The sequence below is a fragment of the Pterocles gutturalis genome, unplaced genomic scaffold (genome assembly GCF_000699245.1).
Source record: "Pterocles gutturalis isolate BGI_N339 unplaced genomic scaffold, ASM69924v1 scaffold19498, whole genome shotgun sequence".
NCBI lineage: Eukaryota > Metazoa > Chordata > Aves > Pterocliformes > Pteroclidae > Pterocles > Pterocles gutturalis.
Genome location: NW_010118501.1, coordinates 16,204 through 36,288, shown reverse-complemented (window position 1 = coordinate 36,288; position 20,085 = coordinate 16,204). Strand labels below are relative to the sequence as shown.

Below are 20,085 nucleotides of genomic sequence, written 5' to 3'. Positions count from 1 at the left end.
ACATGTCAGATAAACCATTCTGGAGTCTGGTTCTTTTTGTCTTTTTCCACTAGAATAGGTAGATATCATGGGCTACATTCCATGTTTAAGTTCTGTTCTACATGAAGCAATAAGGAGTCTCATGCACTTGTTAATACGACAGAGACTATTTTTTTAAAAACTGCTGTCTGAAATCTAATGATCAGTAGAGAAGGTTCTAGGTACCAGCTATCAATCTTGTTAGTGTGTTAGGTAACTCAAGTCACATGGTAGCTGTGACACTTTCATTTGTCACTTAATGTCCAAATTTCAGCTTCTGAGACCTGTAACGTAACTTCTTTTTGTTCCTGAATAAACTAAAGAAGAAAAAATGCTTAATGGATTAGATAGGAGGGACAAAGTTAAATTTTAACTCTAGCTTTTTTACTAATATAGAAAGCATTACCTGTAAAATAACAGCAAAAAGTGATGAACCTCTTGTAGCCTGTGTTCTATGTGATCATGGAGGCAGTTTGGTATTGTTTGACTGAAAGGGATGTTCAGTGGCAAGCACTCTTCTCAGAGGTGAGAGCAAACCATTCGAAAGAATTAGTTATGTCCATACCTCCAGTCATACATTTTTCTGGATTCCTTAGTCTTCAGCACTGCAAATACCTTTCCTATACTATTGCAAAATGAACTTTCTTATTGCTCTTTCAATTTCTGCAACTTCAAGGGAGGCCGAAGTGTTAGAAGTTAGTGTAGTGTTTGCAAGAAATGGCTAAAAGCATGACAAGGCTTGCAGGAAAGAGAGGCTATTAGATTAGTTTGGAAGAACTAGGCAAGGGTTCTGAAGCCTTTATTCAGTTCTAAAACACAAATACTGAACTTCAAAGCTAAATGCAGGTGAGGTGATTTCTCTGTCTTTGTGTATGTATTAGCTAACTATTTGAAAGAATTTAGATGACATACAATGTGTTACTCTGTAATGTGCATACAGAATGTACATTCCATTTTAACCTTTCTTCCATGCTCTTCTCTGTAGCTCCCAGCAGCAAAAGGCTTTGTTGCTAATAGCTTCTATTCTGGGTTGACTCCCACCGAATTTTTTTTTCATACAATGGCTGGTCGAGAAGGTCTGGTTGACACAGCTGTAAAGACAGCCGAAACTGGGTATATGCAGGTAACTGTCAGTGAAGTTGGGGGTTTTATCAGCCTTGCAAATGGAGGATATTCCTCGTGTGCATGTTCAGGTGGGGGTGGGGGAAAATACATACATTGTGTGTCTGTGTGTGTGTTCTTAATGCAACAGAGAGTAATTGCTGTGAAATATGTGACTCTGCTCCAGTAGACGTGAGGATTATAAACCAGACCTCAGGCAATGGTACAGTAATGCCTCTTGAATATGGATGATAAAAGCCCTTGTTCTGTGGAATTACTGAGGACTACTTTCTATGTAGTATGTGTTCCAGAAACCCATGTGAACGATGGAAGTTTTTTCCATACATTGTAATACAGATGTGAGTTGTGAGTGCTTTTTCAGGTACAAATATTTTGTATTTGAACAATGATAAACAGAAAACAGAAATCCTTGGTTTGGGTTATTTAAAAAAAAAGACTGTCTGGATGACAGAAGTGTGCTAAAGCTCCCTTTCAGTATTTGTCCGCTTTAGGTAATAGGCCCCTTGGCCATATAAACTTAGACCTCAAGTTCTGTAAGACGTTAGTCTCTTTTGTTATATCTCCTCTGAAAACGAAAGTCCCTCCAAAAAGCTGCTTGCTATTATGAGCAGTCTTAAGACTTCAGTGAAAATATTTAAGTAGTATTTTAAGTATAATCTTCCCAGTGTAACAGGCAGTAGAAAAGATGATTTGGGGCTGAGGATACATTCAGAGATCCGCAAGTAACTCTGCAAAGACTCAGATAAATTCCTGTTGGGGTGGGTGACTAATTAGACCATTTGTTTCCACAACTAACAGAATAATATTTGCATGTGTGTAAGTATATAAAAATATATGTAAATATAATAAGCAACCTGCAAAACATTTTTCCTCATCAACTTTCAGCCTTCATTAATAAATTGTAGCACTTGGACTTTGGAATTGAAAAAAAAAATTATTTCATCTTACCTTTTTCCTCCTCAGTGAAAAAAATTACTAATTTATATTCTTTAGTGGGCTCATTTACTTTCATAGAACAATGAAGTCCATCTTTCAAGTTAAAATGTTTCTAACCACTAGTGCTTCATAGCATGCCTTTTTTTTGGGGGGGGAGGCAGGAGAAGGAAGATAGTAGTAAGGAGATTTCCTACTACAATGTATTAATGTGAGAGAAGTAGCTAACACTGGTAGAAAAATAGTATCTACTGGCTTTGGATGAGCTTGTTAGCTTTTGTCAGTGAAAGTAATAGTTGTCTAGTTTTGCTTTCATATGCAAAAAGTGTTGTATGCCTTCAGAAATAAATCTGATTGGAAGAATATGAATATTCTGACAAAAAATAAACCACACCAAGTTCCTCAGGTTATAATAGATTCTTGCAGCTTAGCGTTAAATTTCGTATATGATGGAAATGTGGAAAATTGTGCTGTTGCTTTAAATTTAATTATTGTTGGCTTTCATGTTCTGGGGGATGAACAGTAAAGCCCTAGGGATAATGTATGACTTAAAATAGGTTTTCATGCTTGCTAGTCACTGTGTGTCAGATTTATTTCTTGAGATCGGTTTCTGTACTTTTTGTAATCCAAATCAGTAGCTATTTTTAAAAAGATTCCACTTATTTCCCGTGCACTTCCCCTCCCCCCCTTCAGAGGCGGCTGGTAAAATCACTCGAAGATCTTTGCTCGCAGTATGATTTGACAGTCAGAAGTTCTACTGGTGATATTATACAGTTTATTTATGGAGGAGATGGCTTGGATCCTGCAGCCATGGAAGGGAAGGACGAACCACTGGAATTCAAGCGAGTTCTAGACAATATCAGAGTAAGGATTACTGAAATATTTGTTCAAAGTGTGAAAAGACTATTAAGTAGGAGGAGGTAATAAATTATGGGAAGCATTGTTTCAGTTGAATAATTTATTTTTAAATTACCTTTTTGAGTGGTCCTGGTCAGTCTTTCAGCATATGTATGCTAAGAGTTATAGATATTTTTTTACCTTAGAACAGAGCAATGAGGACCAAACTGTGTATAAGCTGTGAAAAATAGAATTTTATTCTGTGCTTAGACATAGTTCTAGGGCCAAACTCACTGGATCAGTCTAGTACCCAACTAAGTAGTAATTTGACTTAGTACACAAAGGAATTCCTTATTAAATCAAGAAATGCATGTTCTTTGTGTTGAACTGCTTCTTAGGTCAGAGGCCTGATGTGTTGTTGAGTAACTGGACATACTGTGATGTTTGAAGAATGGAATTGTTTGGTTTTGGTTTTGTGGTTTGTTTGTTTGTTGATCAGATTTCTGTAGTGTGAGTATAATAAATTGGTAGAATTAGAAATGTGTGTGTGTGTGTACCTTCAGATTTGCATAAGTAAGTAGAAGTATATGTGGGCCTTCGCAGTAGTCTGGTATTATATAGTAAAAAAACAAAAACAAAAACAAAAAACCCACAACCAAAACTAAAGAATGCTGTTAATCAATTGTATGTGTCTATATTCTGTGTCTTTACAATAAAGGTTTTCTTCATGTGTTATATGTGAAGATGTAATTTTTTTCCTCTTAAGGCTGTATATCCATGCCGAAGTGAACCAGCCCTTAGTAAAAATGAATTGGTGTTATCATCTGAGTCCATCATGAAGAAGAATGAATTTCTTTGCTGTCGAGACAGTTTTTTGCAGGTAATTATCTCACTTCCTTATCACACTGTGATTAACTTTTCCTTATAAATCAAGGGGATGAAATGAAATGGTTGTATCAATCTGTAGGAGCAATGGCTGAATTTTATGCATTAGTAGCAGGAACAGTAGTTTGTTCATTAATATATTTCTGTTTATATCTGTATGTATTTAGGGGGTGGGGAGGTAGGACTAGTAATTTTAACTCTTATTATGGTAGTTGTTCATGGTCACCATAGAAATTTTAGAAATTAGAGAAAAATCTAGTGATTTTTGAATAGAAGCTGCTGCTGATCTGAGATACTTTACTGGAATTAATCTAAGTAATTTATCTCCATAGCAAGATGGTACAGTAATTATGTGCTTTCCCTGGAATGTCAGAAATGAAGTAATACTGACTCTATGTAAGGAGCTACCAGGACTGAGCCTTATACTCTATTATTATGCATATGCTTTGATATTACCAACTTTCTAAATAACTATTTTTACTTATTTACTTGTTTTCCTATAATAGAAACACCAGCTATTCCCTTTGTTTTCCTAAGATACTAACCCAGCAAAAAACTTCTCTCATATGAAGTGCTTTGCTGGACAGGGCTTATCTTCTGGGGAGTTCTTACATGTCTTTTATGTGTATGTTCACATGACTGCTTGCACTTGGAATTATACAAGTCAATTTGTTTGAAATAGCATTAAGCAATTTTAATATTTATGAGAGCAGCCACACTTAAGACCACTTTGGGAGACAGTGATAAAAACTGTAGAATTAAGCTGCCGGTGGACACATGAAGCTGTTACCTTGATGAACCTTCTGATTACTGGAAATGATGAGAACAACATGAATTTAGTGACCTGCTTTTGAAGGGTGCCTCTGAGCAGGACCTAACAAAAATATAAGCCGTTGTTTATAAGCCTGATCTGCAATTCCATTGCTCGAGCAGAGTTGAAAAAATAATTATATCCATACTTGAAATATGCTGTAAATCTTAACTGTACCTCTGAAGGAAAAAAATATGCAATATACTAATGTCAAAATTTGGAGATGAAGCTGTTCTTTGCAGTGTACGTCTTTTTAATCTAAGTAATTGCTATTAATTTCAGAAGCACAGATATGGCTACATCACCTTAGTGGTAATTCATTTAACTTAAGATATTTAGTTTTAGATACTGTTACATTTTCTTCTTTCCTTTTCTTTTTTTTCTGTTCATCCTTGAAGACATTAACTGAGACAGGTTATGAAAAATATAATGAGGTAATTGTAGCATGTGTGTGCACTGTGTGAGCATTAATGTTAGTGCTTTTTAGCTAAAGATGTGTCTATAGTGCTAAAGTAACTGATTAGCCTATATAAATTACTGCTTGTTAAATTACAATGTAGATGTTCATTGCAATGACTTACCCAGTTCCTTTTTAATGGTGAAAACCATGAAATGTGAATTAATACCCACAGGTAAATTTGAGGATTTGAGAAAGCTTTCTTTTAGTGCATGACTTTCCTTTCTAAAACTTATTATTTCAACCTTTAGGGATATTATCAAGTTTTTTCTGATGTTTTCATATCCCTTCCTCCACTTTTCCCTTCCAGAACAGAGATATTTCTTGTCACTGTTGTTTTACCAGGAGGTTTCTATAGTAGGATTATCCTTCTTGTCCAGAAGACGGTATGTCTAAATAGCCTTTTTCAAACAGACTAGCATTCATTCTGCCTGGCCTCTGCCCTCACTGGAGGGAATTCAGCTGACGGAAAAGCAGATTGTTGGGTGGCACAGTTTCAGTTGTGTTAATATTTTAACATATTTGAGTATGTTAAGATACAGATAAAGAGAAATTTTTGTTTTCTTCTTGAAATTGGGAAAATCTTCAGAAAACTTCACGCTGAGCCAGAGCTTACTGAGTCAGTTTGGTCCCTTTTTTTTAAAAAGGTCCAGAATAGAAGGCTTTATAGCTTTAGACTATGTGAAAGAGCCAGTGGTTTCTTGAGCTCCCTCTGGAAGCTACATAGCTGTCCTCATTAGAGGACAGTGTTGTACTGAAGATAACTCCATAGAGACAAGCTCAGCAAGGACTGAGCTACATTTTCTTTCTATTTGTAGTGTAAATGAATCCATAATTTGGATAAACTGCCAACAGATAATGGAAAGTTGGGAGGAATAGCTCATTTCCTCTTTTTGTTCTTCTACATTAGTAAAACTTTTGACAAAAAAAAAAAATCTCATCAGAGATTCATCTTTCATTTCTCACCTTTACTTTTTTGGCTCCAGTGCATGGAAATAATGTATAATTTGAGTACCTTATTTTTAGAATTCAGAATGATACATAACGATTGATTAGTAAGTTGAAGTTTTTTTCTCTAGATCAAATGTTCTGAGTGATCTTCTGCAAGTCCTGCAATGTTCCTTTTTTATGCACTTGTAGTAAAAAATTAACTTTTCTAATGCCACGTTTTTGCTTAACACATTTTAGGAAATAAATTATCAATTTTACCCAGAGACTTCAGGGTCAGAAACCTTTAAAATGGCAAAATATTTCATTTGTGAATTAATATGACTTACTGCAGGGCAAAAGGGACGGAAATGTATGAAGGTGTCCTGTTGTTATCCAAGTGGGGAAACAACTTGAAGCATCCGTTCTAGCAGCACACTGCTGTTGTTGGTTCTTTCATTTGAACTTTGTTCTAGTATTCACCGAAAATAATGTAGTCTGAAAATATCTTGAATGCCAGTTAAAATGTTGTTATTTTGAGACTCTGAGGATTCTTTTAGGATTAGAAGTGTTTTTATAATGATTTATAAATTCAGCTGGTTTGTTTTTTTGTTTTTTTTTTAAAAAGGCAGTCACTAATATATTTACTCATTTTTGTAAGTAATTTTTGGTGCCCAGCTACTGCAGTGGTTGGAAGGAGTCCAGCACTAGGTGAAGAAAAGATGTCGTAGAATCAACATCTGGGTTGTCAGGCAGAACTAATGGGGGGTGGAAAGGGTTTAAAAGAACTCTGAAAAGGCTTTTTGAAATCATTGTTGAAGTAGATGGGAAGGATTTCTTCTTTCTTTTTGTTTTGATAACCCTGTGTTACGGTAATGAGGTACACTGAGTCCGCTTGTGTGGAAAAGTTTAGTCATGGACCTCTTGTATCATGACTTCTTGTGTACATATCTGTATCCAAAGCTTAATGCCTGAATGATTTTTCATGGAAATGTTGGATATTTTTCTAACAGTATTGTTTCAATTTATGTTCAAGTAAAGACTGCTAGAAGTACTTTTGAGTAAACCTGGTAAGAGAGTGAAAGGCTTAGGTACTGCTACATGTTACATGCAGTTCTCTTACAAGGCCTCTCCATAGCATAGATAAGTTATTTGAACTGTGTTAGCTAGAGATTGATGTGTATATATCAGTTTTGAGGGGTTCCCCCCCCCCCCAAATAAAGTATCTCTTGAATCTTGGAAATCTTTCCACCAGGTGTCCTTTATATACATCCTCTTTTGCCACAGTCTTTCCACTTTGACTTGTTTTGAATACTGAGAAATGAGTGCGTATGTGTTTGTGTCAGTACACACAGAAAATAAGAATTTTGAGATTTTTTTTTAATTATTATTTTTGATGGTAGAATCAGTTTCAATAGGTGATGGGTAGGAAGGAAGGATCAACCAAAGTAAAAATCTTTTAAGTTTCCAGTATGTGCTCAGGAAGGATGATTTTATTCAGCATGGATCATATTCTTCATGTACTGCTACTAATTTGTGGTTACACAAGAGTGAATCTGGTCTGCTAAATTCTAGTGTATGTGTGTGTCCTAGTTTTCATGTTCCTCTCTTCATATTGTGCGTTGTTAATTTATTATTGTAAACTTTCCATTTGGAGCTCGAAGCAAATAATTTACTGCTTCAGTATGGAGACCATGTCTTTTCTTACTGTTGTTTTAATGTAATTTCAGGAAATTAAAAAATTCATCAAAGGTGTTTCTGAGAAGATTAAAAAAACTAGGGACAAGTATGGCATTAATGACAATGGCACAACAGAGGTAAATAGTTTCAAGGGGGTAATCATGTTACTTGAAATCTTCATAAGCTATTGCTTTTCCAACTGTTCTATTCTGTTTTCAGCCACGAGTTTTGTATCAGTTGGATAGGATTACTCCAACACAACTAGAGAAGTTTCTAGAGACTTGTAGGGACAAATACATGAGGTAAGTGTTTAGCCTGTTGCTTTCTCTCAATTTATCCTCCCACCCCCAATTAATTATTTATTGCTTTGTTTGCAATCTAGGAGTGTATTTTGTTATTTTTATTGTATGGACGTTGGTTACGTTATGAATGCAGTACAAATAAAGAATAGGAAACTGTTGGCCCCAGTGACATAAACATTGCAAGATACAGTGCCAAAAAAAAAAAAAGCATTGCCACCTACAGGTGGGCTTGTTAGGGCAGATAGGTTCCCTTCCTCCTTCTCTTGCAGGAGATTGTTCCAAACCTCCAAAGAGTCCATGCAAAATAATGTCCGAGTAGGTCAGTTTCGAACCCATATGAATCTTGATGATTATTTTTGATCTACACAGTCTGTGAAGTGTTATGTCACACTTCATGCTAGTATGTTCTTGAATCTATTACGTACTTCTAGGAGCCTTTTGTTTGTTAGTCTTGGTCTCTGACAATACAGTGACAATGTGGATGTTTTAATCTCTTATTATCCATTGAGAGTTTCGTTTATGTAGACTCCTTGGATTTGTTCATTGGCATGCAGCCATTGGTGACATCTGCTTTGTGGCCACTTGCTTACCTGCACCAATTGTTTACTAGTATTTTTTCTTTTTTTTTTTCTAGAAAATTCTTGTATATGTTACATTCTTAACATAATTACTTTAAAACAATTACCAGTTTTCTGCTTTCAGTTATTAGGATTACTTGCTTATGTTTGTCTTAAGTGTTCTTAAACATGAATTGTGTATTTTACTGTAGAAGGTTGTTTTAGTGTAGTATATTATGCTGATCTGGCAACTGAAAGATGGTACCTTTGGAAAGGATCTAATTGCTACAATGATTTTTTTGTTTTATAAACTGTTGTCATTTTATGAGGAGAAATCTCTCAGCTGGGATTTCAGAAATTCTTGCATAGATATGACATGAATGTAAAGAGATCTCCAAATAATAGTGAAAATAATAACCTCTACTTAAATAATTTTTGTTTTAGAGTCACCCAGAGTTAAGTCCTTTAGATGTTAGAAGCTAAATCACTATTAGAGAGCATTTTTACTTGGTAAGAGCTCATGAAGGAAAATGCAAGAAGCGCTACAAGTTAGTTTGATTTAGGAAGTGGGATTGTGCCTTAAGATTGGAGGTTGTATTTGTTCTAGAAAGGCAGATTACATTGCACTGTGTGCAAGCTGAAGAATGCTAACTGCAGGATCAGAACAAAATTGTAGGGAAGAACATAAACCACCATGTCTCATTTTGAGATCATGTAGCGTAGTGGTCTTCATTTTTTGTCCTGTAAGGACAACCAGTTCTCCAAAAACATAAATTTTAGAAAGAGGCAAATGTGGGAATAAGCCCATTACATGCATAACTTGAAGGGAAAGTCATCAGTACAGGGCTTTTGAATCAGATGAAAACAAGAAGGCATTAATATCTGGATTTTGTTCTGATTAAAAAGTAATCTGCATAATAATTTCTTAAAGAAGACTTAAGAATGGTCATTCATGCTTAAGCAGATGAAGGGTAGTTTTGGAAATGTTAGCATATGGGATTTCCCTGAGTGAAGAATCCTGAATCTGCTGCTTGATGCTAAGGAGGAAGAGGACAAGCTTTTTGTTTTCTGTTATGGATGTTATACTGGATCTGTGAAATGCCTGTATGAATGGGCATCTTCTTGTCTTGCATGAGATCAGTGTCCTGAGTATTGGTGACCTTTTAACCTCTCTCCTGTTAGTTTATTAAAAAAAAAAATAATAACAAACTTCTGATATATCTACCAGAACAGTTTCTGTCTTTGCTTGCTTAGCATTTTATGCCTTTTCCAGTTCTATGTCTTTTTCTGTATTTTTTTTTTAATGAGAGTATTTCTTTATCAGGGCACAGATGGAGCCTGGTTCTGCAGTGGGAGCTCTTTGTGCACAGAGTATTGGTGAGCCTGGCACACAGATGACTCTGAAGACTTTCCATTTTGCTGGTGTTGCTTCAATGAACATAACTTTGGGTGTGCCAAGAATCAAAGAAATCATTAATGCTTCAAAGGCTATTAGGTACTAATGTTATTTTCATTTTGTTTTGTTTTTTCTCTTTGCTTAAGTGAAACCTGATGGATAAATTTGAAATATATGATATTATTTCCCTGTTCTCAGTAATATGTTAGACAACATAGAATGCATGAAATACCCAAACATGAAAACTCTAATGTCTTTCCAACTAGATAATACTTAAGGCCAGAAAAGAGGCAAGTCTTATTTTTCTGAAAATCAAAGGAGGTAAAGTGGTTACTTCCTGAGTTCGATATTTCATTAGGTGTCTCATATATCTTGAAACTTTCTGATGTTTAGTGGTAGTTGAAGCATACCTATTCTTAGGTATCCATGAAGCCTTACTTAAATAATACTAGAATAGTGTACGCTATGAAAATGGTCACTAGTTTTTGTGTTATAATCTCTTGATTATAACCAAACTTTACCAGCCTGAAGTACACGAACAATAATTTTCTTAAATGTACCTGAGGAAACTGAAGGTTTCTTTATCTTATTAAGTTCTACTCTAGATGATGAGATAGGTTTCGTAAGGCAGGCTGTCATTCAAATTGCCATCTATAATCTAGTAGAGTGATTTCTTAACTGGTTTTTTTTTTGTGTGTTTATTCTTTGTAGCACCCCTATTATAACAGCACAGTTGGACAAAGATGATGATCCTGATTTTGCCCGTCTGGTTAAGGGAAGAATTGAGAAAACTTTATTAGGAGAGGTAGGAAAAATTGTATTATTGCTTAATGCTTTAAATGTAAACATTAGCCATTTGCTATTGGACTTTTTAACCATTTTCACATGCTAACTATTTTGCCTTTATCTCTTAAAGATTTCAGAATATATTGAGGAAGTGTTTCTTCCAGATGATTGTTTCATCCTAGTGAAGCTGTCTTTAGAGCGCATTAGACTACTGAGATTAGAGGTGAGTTGTTCAGTTCTTACACAGAATACACATTGGGTGAGTTCCAAAGGGTCTCTTAATCCTGTTTCATAAACAAAAATCAGACCAGTGGCAGTTAAAAAAAAGAAACTGAATGAAAGATGTCCTATAGCTACGTTACATGTGGATTTTTTTCCCCTTTTTTTCCCTTGTAAAGTGGATAATTTTTCCTTTTTTTGGAAATGAGAGAACATACGTTAATTTCTTGGTGTCTCGCTAAAGACAAGGATGCCATTTCTGTCCATTAGTTAACATATAGGCTGGTACCCTCAGCATATGATAGTATTTAATATAATTTTTCAGTAACAGTTTTTGTTTCTTTTTCTGCATTCTGCTTTTTTTATATTCTGTTGAAAGACTGCTGCATGTATTTGAGCAGATTTATAAAGAGAGATACCCTCATGTTTGCTGGCTGACTTTTGCCACAGGTGAATGCAGAGACTGTGCGCTACTCTATTTGCATATCTAAACTCAGAGTAAAGCCCGGGGATGTTGCTGTCCATGGAGAAGCAGTTGTATGTGTGACCCCTCGTGAAAATAGCAAGAGTTCAATGTATTATGTGTTGCAGTCCCTGAAGGAAGAACTACCAAAGGTAAAAACAAAGGCTGTCTCATGCTTTTGTGGGAGTTAATCAGTAACAATAATCTGGGGTTCGATGGTGGGAAGACAAAATTATTCTTGTCAGCATTGACAATGAAGATAGTCTGAATATGTAACTCTTGGATTATGATGCTACTGTTTTACAGCTGAAACTAAGCCTCCGTTACTGATCTTTATGAGGAAAACTGAAGCCTCGATACTTTCCCTTACAACACTTACTGAAGCATTCAGAGTGCAGCAGTTGTATGAAATAATTGTATCTTCTTCCAGCTGCATCTAGAGTTGAACCACATGATAGTAACTGGTACTTTTGCATCTTTCTGTGAAGAGACTGTCTACTTCGGATTTTAAAAATATTGATAAGTTCACCTTATTATTGGCAGGATACCCTTTCAGTTATGTGGACATACCAGCATTCAGAGACACCCCAGTCTGAATGTGAGGATATCTGGAGTAAAATATAGAACGTAGGTAGTGAGTAAAGTTTTATACAACAGTGTGAATGTCAAATTTGCTCTACTGTATGTAAGAGCAGGAAATCATATTTCATAAGTATTTTAATTAAGCATTTATTCCAAAGGCTGGAGCTTCTAAATAGGCTTGAGTGCTGATAATACATTGAATGCTGATTATATTGCATTGCTGTACACATCAAAATTACTAGGTTTTTTTTGTTTTGTGAAGGTTGTAGTGCAAGGTATACCGGAGGTTTCCCGAGCTGTCATTCATATTGATGAACAAAGTGGAAAGGAAAAATATAAACTTCTAGTTGAAGGTGATAATCTACGAGCTGTTATGGCTACTCATGGAGTGAAAGGAACAAAAACGTCCTCTAACAACACTTACGAGGTAATGTTCAAATGGGTACTGTGGGTTTTTCCCCATAGCATCTTTATTACAAGTCCGTGTTTGTGCTCAGATGCAGCAGTTGATATCTAATCAAGCCTGGTTTCACTCATAGTTGTCAGAATGCATTAACACAAGAGAATAATTTGACTGGCAGCACTGTCCACTTCAAAGAAGCTTCTTCTATAAATATTTTTAAAATGGAGAAATGCAAAAGGGTAATAATGGAAATCGGGTATTATCTGACATCAGATAGTATTTGTTCCAGGAATACACTTGCTCCAAGCATTTGGTTCTTAATTAATCTAACATAATCTCTTGTGTAGGTGGAGAAGACTCTAGGAATTGAAGCTGCTCGGACGACTATCATCAATGAGATTCAGTATACAATGGTGAACCATGGTATGAGCATTGACAGGAGACATGTTATGTTGCTGTCTGACCTAATGACTTACAAGGTTTGTACTATGCTTTTTCTAAATGTTACATTAGCCTCTTTAGGCAAATTAATTTTACCAGGTTTAAGAAGGATGGGTGAGCTAGGGAGCTGGAAATCATTTATAGGTTTAAACAATTGTAAATTGTACTGGCCAAATACTGTTGTTTGTATATCAAACAAAATGCTTAATTAATTTAATTCTTGGGGTAGTAGGGAGAAGGTCTATTTTGACTAAAAACAAATTGATATAATGAGAAGGGAATAATAATTTCCTACTGGAAATAGGAATCCTAAAAACGGTGGTATGAAAATCAACTGTTTGTGTAATCATGCATGCAATTTAAGGCTTGCAGTGCAGAAAACCACATGGGGTGTGGTTTGTAGCAGCTGCACTGTGTGGAAGAGTCAAAGGATACAGATACTACAAATAGAATCAGATTACGGGTAGAGTATGAACAGTCTTCCAGAGCTTGTTAGCAGAAAATTGTATCTGTTCTTCATGGATTGACTTTCTTGCCTTCACAACCAATATCTTCTTAGATTTGAGTACACTTAATGAAGCAAGATTTTCCACTTTGCCTGCCAGAGTGCAAGGGTTTAACTTGGGTAAAATGGATGAAGGAGTTCTGACTTCTCCCGAAACTGTAAGGCTTTGTTGTACTGAGCTGCAGCAGTCCCCGGGGCTGGCTGTGTGGATCTGCAACACAATAGTGGAAAAGGGCACCAGAGTGCAGCATTTTACATTTGTTGGGCTCCTAGCATGCATTCTTTTGTTTGTATTTCTGACTTGTGCTTCTGTGCACAGCCTGTTATAATCAGGATGTTTGTTAGAAACAGAGGCAGAAATAAACCAAGTTAGCTTAAAAAACTAATTACTTTCTTTCTGGAGAGTGAAAAAATAAAGATTTAATGTCTTCTGTAATCTCCTGGCAGTTGAAATCAGATTATCAGTAGACAATAGGCAGTAGCTTCAGTATAGTGCTCTGGGACCCCACTAAAGTTAGTAGCTAAGCAATTAGCTTATAGTTGTGGTTTTTTTTCTCATGGACACCTTTCTTTCAATCTTTCCAATATACTTGCTTTAAAAAAAAAATCTTCTTAACCATTTACAACAGCCTCTGTTGTATATTAATAATAAAGAAGTTTTATTTAAATATTGTTTACAACCGAACTATTAATCTTCAGTATGTTAAGTGTGACGCTGTATATTATGACAATGCTGTACTGTAGATAGTAACCTTTTTACTTACTACTTGTTCCATGTGTTTCTTAGAATAAAAACTACATTTCTATTGTTCACTTGATTTGCTTCTTTAGCAAACATTATTACCTCCAGCCACTATTGTGATAGTCTTTTTTTTGGGGTTTTTACATCAATCAAGGGTGAAGTGCTGGGCATTACTAGGTTTGGACTGGCAAAAATGAAGGAAAGTGTGTTGATGCTGGCTTCTTTTGAAAAGACTGCAGACCATCTCTTTGATGCTGCCTACTTTGGACAGAAGGATTCTGTTTGTGGTAGGTATTGCAAATTCTGTTGCAGTTTTTGGTCCTTATCCAGCATCTGTAAACCTCTTCAAAGCATTGGATTTTTCCCCTTGTTAAGTTTTCTGTTTGGCTTATGTGTCAAAAACTTCAAGTCTGAGACTGATTCATACTTCTTGATCCTAGAAGTTTGGTGCATGTTTCTCTACTTCTGATCTCAATTAGAAATCTTGAAGTCAGTTGAACATTTGTTGTATGTTTCTTAAAGCAGACTTTTAGTAATTTGGTTTTACTTCTCACTGCATAGCTCAGTGAAATACCAAGGAATTCGTCCCACTATCAGTAGTTCTGGTTTTATTTGATTTTGAAAGTGTATCTTCAACATGGAGAGCTGATTAAGGAATCTAGTACCCCATTCAGTATTTAGGTTTTACTTTCATTCTGGCTAAGAAGTAGGGAGACATGTATGTCTCAGGTAGCATAGATGAATATCATACTGTGCCTAATGATTGCTTATGCAGTTTGTCAGTTGTACCTAGAAATAAACAGAAAGACGATGTTCTTGACTTAGTTCTGATCTAAATAGATAAAAATTGTGTGTGTTTTTTTTCCTAAATGAGAAACCTTGTTTATTAGTGCTCCATTCCTTAACAGAGGAGAACCCTGTCCTGAGAAGTTTATTTTTAAATGTACCTACTCTTCAGTTTTAAAGTTAAATTCATTAACATCCTCTGAATCATTTTCTCTGAATCATCTTCTGACTGAATTAATGAAAGAATCTGTGAAGAGTTTAAAAACATATGTGTAAGCGCACACAAGTGCTTGCGTGCAGATGTACATACAGCCAAACAAAAAATACAAATAGATGAGTTTTGTCATTCTATTTGTCTCTTAATTTTGCATTTCTGACATATACTCTAATATCGGGAATTATTTTTCCTTTGTTGAACTCCTTTGCCCCCCATTGCTCCCAGATTTCATTCTCCTTTAAGCTACGTACATTTTAAAATTATTTATTAACAAGTCTCCCTCTAGTAGGTTAAACAGAAGAGTAGAAGTCAAGCAGGTTTCACTTTAATCTGTTAATGAATGGCCTGCTGTCCTGGAGTTGTAAACCACTCACTTGGTCTTAGAAAGTGTAGTCAAACAGTGCTTTGTGGACAGTATATTTTCTGAATCAAATAAGTTAGAAATACCTTTGTATTACTAGTCTGTATTTTAAGAACTTTGCCACTTTCTGGCTGTCCAGCATTCCAGGTGAGTGGGATTTTCTTAATTTTTTAATTATTATTTGCCCATGATTAAAGCAAAGATCCTGTGGGAAACTGATTTCATCCTGGACAGTAAGAAAAAGAAAATGTTTTCTCAATATCCCCTCTGAGCTGCTGAAATCTTATTTTGAATAATGTGGAAACCAAAGACCTTTTCATGTTGCCTTCTATGTAAATACTTTAGTTCAAATAAGGAAATGGAATGGACAAAACAGAAAATTGTTGTCTGTCTTGCAAAACTGAAGACATGATACTGCCTTGCTTGTATGAAAAGGTGCTGTGCAGCTGTCTGACCTGCCCATCACTAGTTATCTCTGAATTAGTATCAAAAGACTCATACGCGCTCATGGTTTTGCATCTCCAGAGCAGGAAAAAATTATAAACATTGCCAAGAAAAAGGAGTATGTACCCAAAATCAACTATAGGTGCTGAACTGAATGGTGTCTCAAATCAGTGCTTCTCCTCAATGTGTGGGTGTGGTTTTAGACCATGTGGCCTTTGAATGCCTTTTGTGTTGTAAAATGTTTTTTTTTTCCCCTCAACAAAATGGGGAACAGCTGATTCCTGCTTTACCTACATAAGACAAGTATTTTCTTTTGAGAATTGCTAATGTCACCTTTCAGTGGGCAGAGCAGGTTGAAACTAGAGCAGAGGAGTACATCCAGTTCCAGCATCATCCAATGGATGCTAGAAGCGGGATCAGCGTGAAGTGCTACTATCTGCAAGCCACTGTTTAGAGATACAGCCAGTTTACCTTTCTGTCCCCTTCCCAAGGAGTAGCCAACTGAACTCTTAATTCTATCTTAAGAGCGGGAACTGATAGTTCACTGCTGTGACATTCATTTATGAGGAGGCTGTCTGGAAGGGAAGTGTCAACGTAAACTCTGCAATATGAGCTGCATGACTGGCTTCATCTCTGCCTAGCTTCTTCCAGCTGAAAGTGAGAGCAGCAGTTCATGGCTGTCAGCCAGATGCTTAGATCTGCAATAGATTATAACTGGTAGTGTTACAAGACATTACACTGGAGGAGGCTTGGATGGTTATTAGAGTGGAGTGTGCTGTCCTGGCAGTTCTTCTGCCGTCAACAACATCATTATCTTCACCTGTCTGATATTATTGTCATTGGCCTCTAGTATACATTAGTCTGAGCAGATATGTAACATACACTTGGTTGTTACAGTGGCATGTTCGGTCCAAACATTTCCTGCTATACTTAACTGCTGTCAGATGCTGCAGACTCATTATTTGTTCATGAGGCAAAAGGGAGGTGGGGAGGAAAGGCAGCTGGTTGTATACATGGAAGTATTACAAGGGAAGGATTATTCCCAAAATCTAAATGCAGTTTCTGTGGTTCAGTGGTTGGCACGGGTTGAAAGGTTATTGTGCAAAACAAGGTAAGTTTTATTCTGCTAGGTGTTAGAAATGTATTTCCTTTATCCATTGCAACCTGCATGCTGTAGGGGCTGCACAAAATAGTGGGCCTAAATATACAGTAACTCTGAAGAATTCTATTTAGCAGAAGATTAAGTGTGTAATGTTGGAAAATGCGTAGCAGAAATGGTCTAAGAGCAAAAATGCAGAATCTTTATTCATATACATTTGAATTACCAATTAAAGCTTGCCAGATTTTTAAGAAAATTGTTTTTCATCCTTTGTGCATTCAAAGGTACTGCTATTTATTGTTGTTTTCTTAAACATTTATGTGAAGGACAATATTCTTATACTTCTGAGAATGTGAGAAAGTGTCCTGTGGGTCTTAACAGTATGCAGAGAAAAACAACACTGGCATCTGATAGCTTGCTTTTAATGTGGAATGTTCTTTGTAAAAGTTGTATACATAATTAGATCTGGAATATAAATGTGTCAGCATGTTGCTGTGAATATGTTATAGCTATCAAAAATAGTTGGGACAGACTAAATCTTCAAAACAAGCACTTTTTGAGTCGTCGTGAAAATGCAAAAAAGTGGTACAGCTGAAGTAGTGGTATTCCTCTTTTGCTGGGAAGTTGCAGGGGTTTCAAGGGAACTCGGACAGATTTGACTGAAGTCGTAGCACTGAGTCAGAGCATGAACAGACCATAACTTTGGCTTGCATCTTCTGTTGTTGGCACTGAGGGAAATGTGGCTTCTCCAGAAACAAACCTGATGAAGGTTTTTCATTGCCAGAGAACATATGTAGATAAGGCTGAATTTTTCCCGTCTAGAATTTAAATAGCACAGATTAAATAATGTACTAATCTGATGATCGTAATACTTAGCTTTACCTAGTGAAGAGATGGCCTGGTTTCAGCTGAGACGGAGTTAACTTTCTTTGTAGCAGCCAGTAAGAGGCTGTGTTTTGGATTTGTGCTGAGAAGAAGGCTTATAACATGCTGATGTTTATAGTTGCCGTCAGGACAGTCAAGGACGTCTCAGCTTCTCTCCTGTGCAGGTGCAGGAGAAGCTGGGAGGAAGCACAGCCCCAGTTACTAGCCTAGGGTTTGACCTTAGGTTTTGGACTGAGACCCAAATTGGCCAGTGGTATATTCTATATCATGCACATCATGCCCGGGATATAGATGAGGCTCAGTCTGGAAGTATTCTCTTTCCGGGTCAGCTCTCTCTGGGTGGCCCTTCTCTCAGGGTTGTCTTGCTCTCTTGGTCAGCTCTCTGTCTCAGATGCTTGGCCTCTTACCTCCTTTTCTGCGATTGTGGTTTCAGGACTCTCCCTGCTCCATGATTGTTAGCCAGGAATGGGCTGAGCCTTGCTCACTGGGTGGTGAGCACCTGCACTGTGTATAATTCACTTGTATATTTGTATATATTGGTATTAGTTATTGTTGTTGTTTTCAGTTTTCTTGCACTTTAGTTATTAAATTCTTATCTCAACCCATGAGTCTCTTTTCCCTTTACCCCTCTAATTCTCTCGCCTGTCCCCAGGGGGGTGGGGTGATGTGTGTAAAACCATAAGAGACCTTGGTCTTTACATGTGAGATTCAAGGAGATTTGATGGGCAATGCATACAGAATCGCAAATTAAAGTAGCTATGTAAATCCTTACTCTTCAGATGTCCAGTGTTTGTTTGTTTGTTTTTTTTTTCTAGGTGTTTCTGAGTGCATCATCATGGGAATCCCGATGAATATTGGAACAGGACTTTTTAAACTGTTGCACAAAGCAGACAGAGAATCAACCCCTCCTAGGAGGCCTCTGATATTTGATAATAATGAGTTTCATATTCCCATTGTAACATAACACTTGGACATGAAACACTATTAGCAAAACAAGAAATTGCAAGAAAAACATTATTTAAATTAAATGTGTATTATGAGTTCTGTGTCTTCAGTAACTGAATTTTTAAGTACTAGCAAAGCATTGCCCAGTTGTTTACCACCTGTTGTTAATACAGAACCTGAAAGGAAAGGCTTCTCTGTACCACAGAGTGGAAGTAAACTTAAAGTGGATTTCACCTGATAAAATTTTCTTTTTCATGCGCTAGGATTAGATCTTTGTTTTAATGTTAACGGGTGGAAGTTGTTATTAACTCAATATTTAGGTATGTGTATTCAGATTTGATTAAAAAAAAATAGAAGTGCAAGAGTTCTGTGAGCTTGCACAGAGTGAATTTGGAAATGGCCTTTCAGTGGGAGCTGCAGAGGTCAGTCTATAGCTGTTAAGAACACAGACTCCAGAAAGCTAGAACTGAATCTCTGATTAATTCATACTGAGTTAAACTTGAGGAGTGCTGTTGAAAGTGTTTGAAATATTTGCTCTTTGCTTATGTTTTTTAAATTGTTTTTCTTTTATCCCTAGTTATTATGCAATAAATGGTTTTCCTCGCTAGGATTGTGCTTTGGGACATACCTGAAAGAACCCGTAGATTGTAAAGCTGCTACTAAATTCTGAGAAGACTGTTACAAGAACATTACAAATTATAAATAGCTTTTCGTATTATAGTAGCTGTTAAACTGCTGGAATCCATAATTTACAGCAGTCTTAGTTTTGAAAAGCTTCATAATTGAGCAGGATCATCTGAATAACCTAGTTTTATTTTAATATATAAAGTAGAAATAGAAAGGGAGGCTGTTTTCATGCATTGCTATGAAATAATTTGAAAGTATTCTAATCTTTAGCCCACTAGAGCAGTGTTCAGAATTAATATAGATTTTAAAACATTTCACTGTAGTATGTTTAAATCTACTCTGGTGCTATGGAGGGAAAGTATCTCAGTGTTTTCTCGGCAGCAGTGTTTGGATATACAGTGTGCTTATAACATGGCTCCAGGTTGGAGAGAAAAGAGAGAGAAGCTGAGCTTGTGCACACATGAAGTACCAGCAGGCTGCTGAAGGATCTAGCATTTGAAAATGAAGGGGTTTGTGCTGCAGTTTGTCTTCCTGTAGCAACCAAAAGTGTTAAGGCTTCATTCAGACGATGTAAATCTGTTGTTTTAAGGTGCCACTGTGTTCATATTTCAAATCATCCTCCATGCAGAGAAGACCTGGTATGAAATTCAGCATT

At 36.3% G+C, this 20,085-nt stretch overlaps 1 protein-coding gene across 1 annotated transcript in view; it reads left to right on the top strand.

Moving 5' to 3' along the window:
* POLR3A (polymerase (RNA) III (DNA directed) polypeptide A, 155kDa) overlaps window positions 1–18,839 on the top strand; it is a 34,873-nt gene extending 16,034 nt beyond the window's left edge. Inside the window, exons 18-30 of the mRNA XM_010076231.1 lie at window positions 1,004–1,141; window positions 2,767–2,937; window positions 3,677–3,790; window positions 7,721–7,807; window positions 7,890–7,972; window positions 9,854–10,024; window positions 10,637–10,730; window positions 10,842–10,934; window positions 11,381–11,545; window positions 12,238–12,402; window positions 12,726–12,857; window positions 14,221–14,353; window positions 18,674–18,839. Coding sequence (XP_010074533.1) covers window positions 1,004–1,141; window positions 2,767–2,937; window positions 3,677–3,790; window positions 7,721–7,807; window positions 7,890–7,972; window positions 9,854–10,024; window positions 10,637–10,730; window positions 10,842–10,934; window positions 11,381–11,545; window positions 12,238–12,402; window positions 12,726–12,857; window positions 14,221–14,353; window positions 18,674–18,822 — 1,695 coding nt within the window. The 3' untranslated portion in view covers window positions 18,823–18,839. The remainder of the gene's footprint in view (window positions 1–1,003; window positions 1,142–2,766; window positions 2,938–3,676; window positions 3,791–7,720; window positions 7,808–7,889; window positions 7,973–9,853; window positions 10,025–10,636; window positions 10,731–10,841; window positions 10,935–11,380; window positions 11,546–12,237; window positions 12,403–12,725; window positions 12,858–14,220; window positions 14,354–18,673) is intronic.
* Window positions 18,840–20,085: the final 1,246 nt, after the last annotated feature.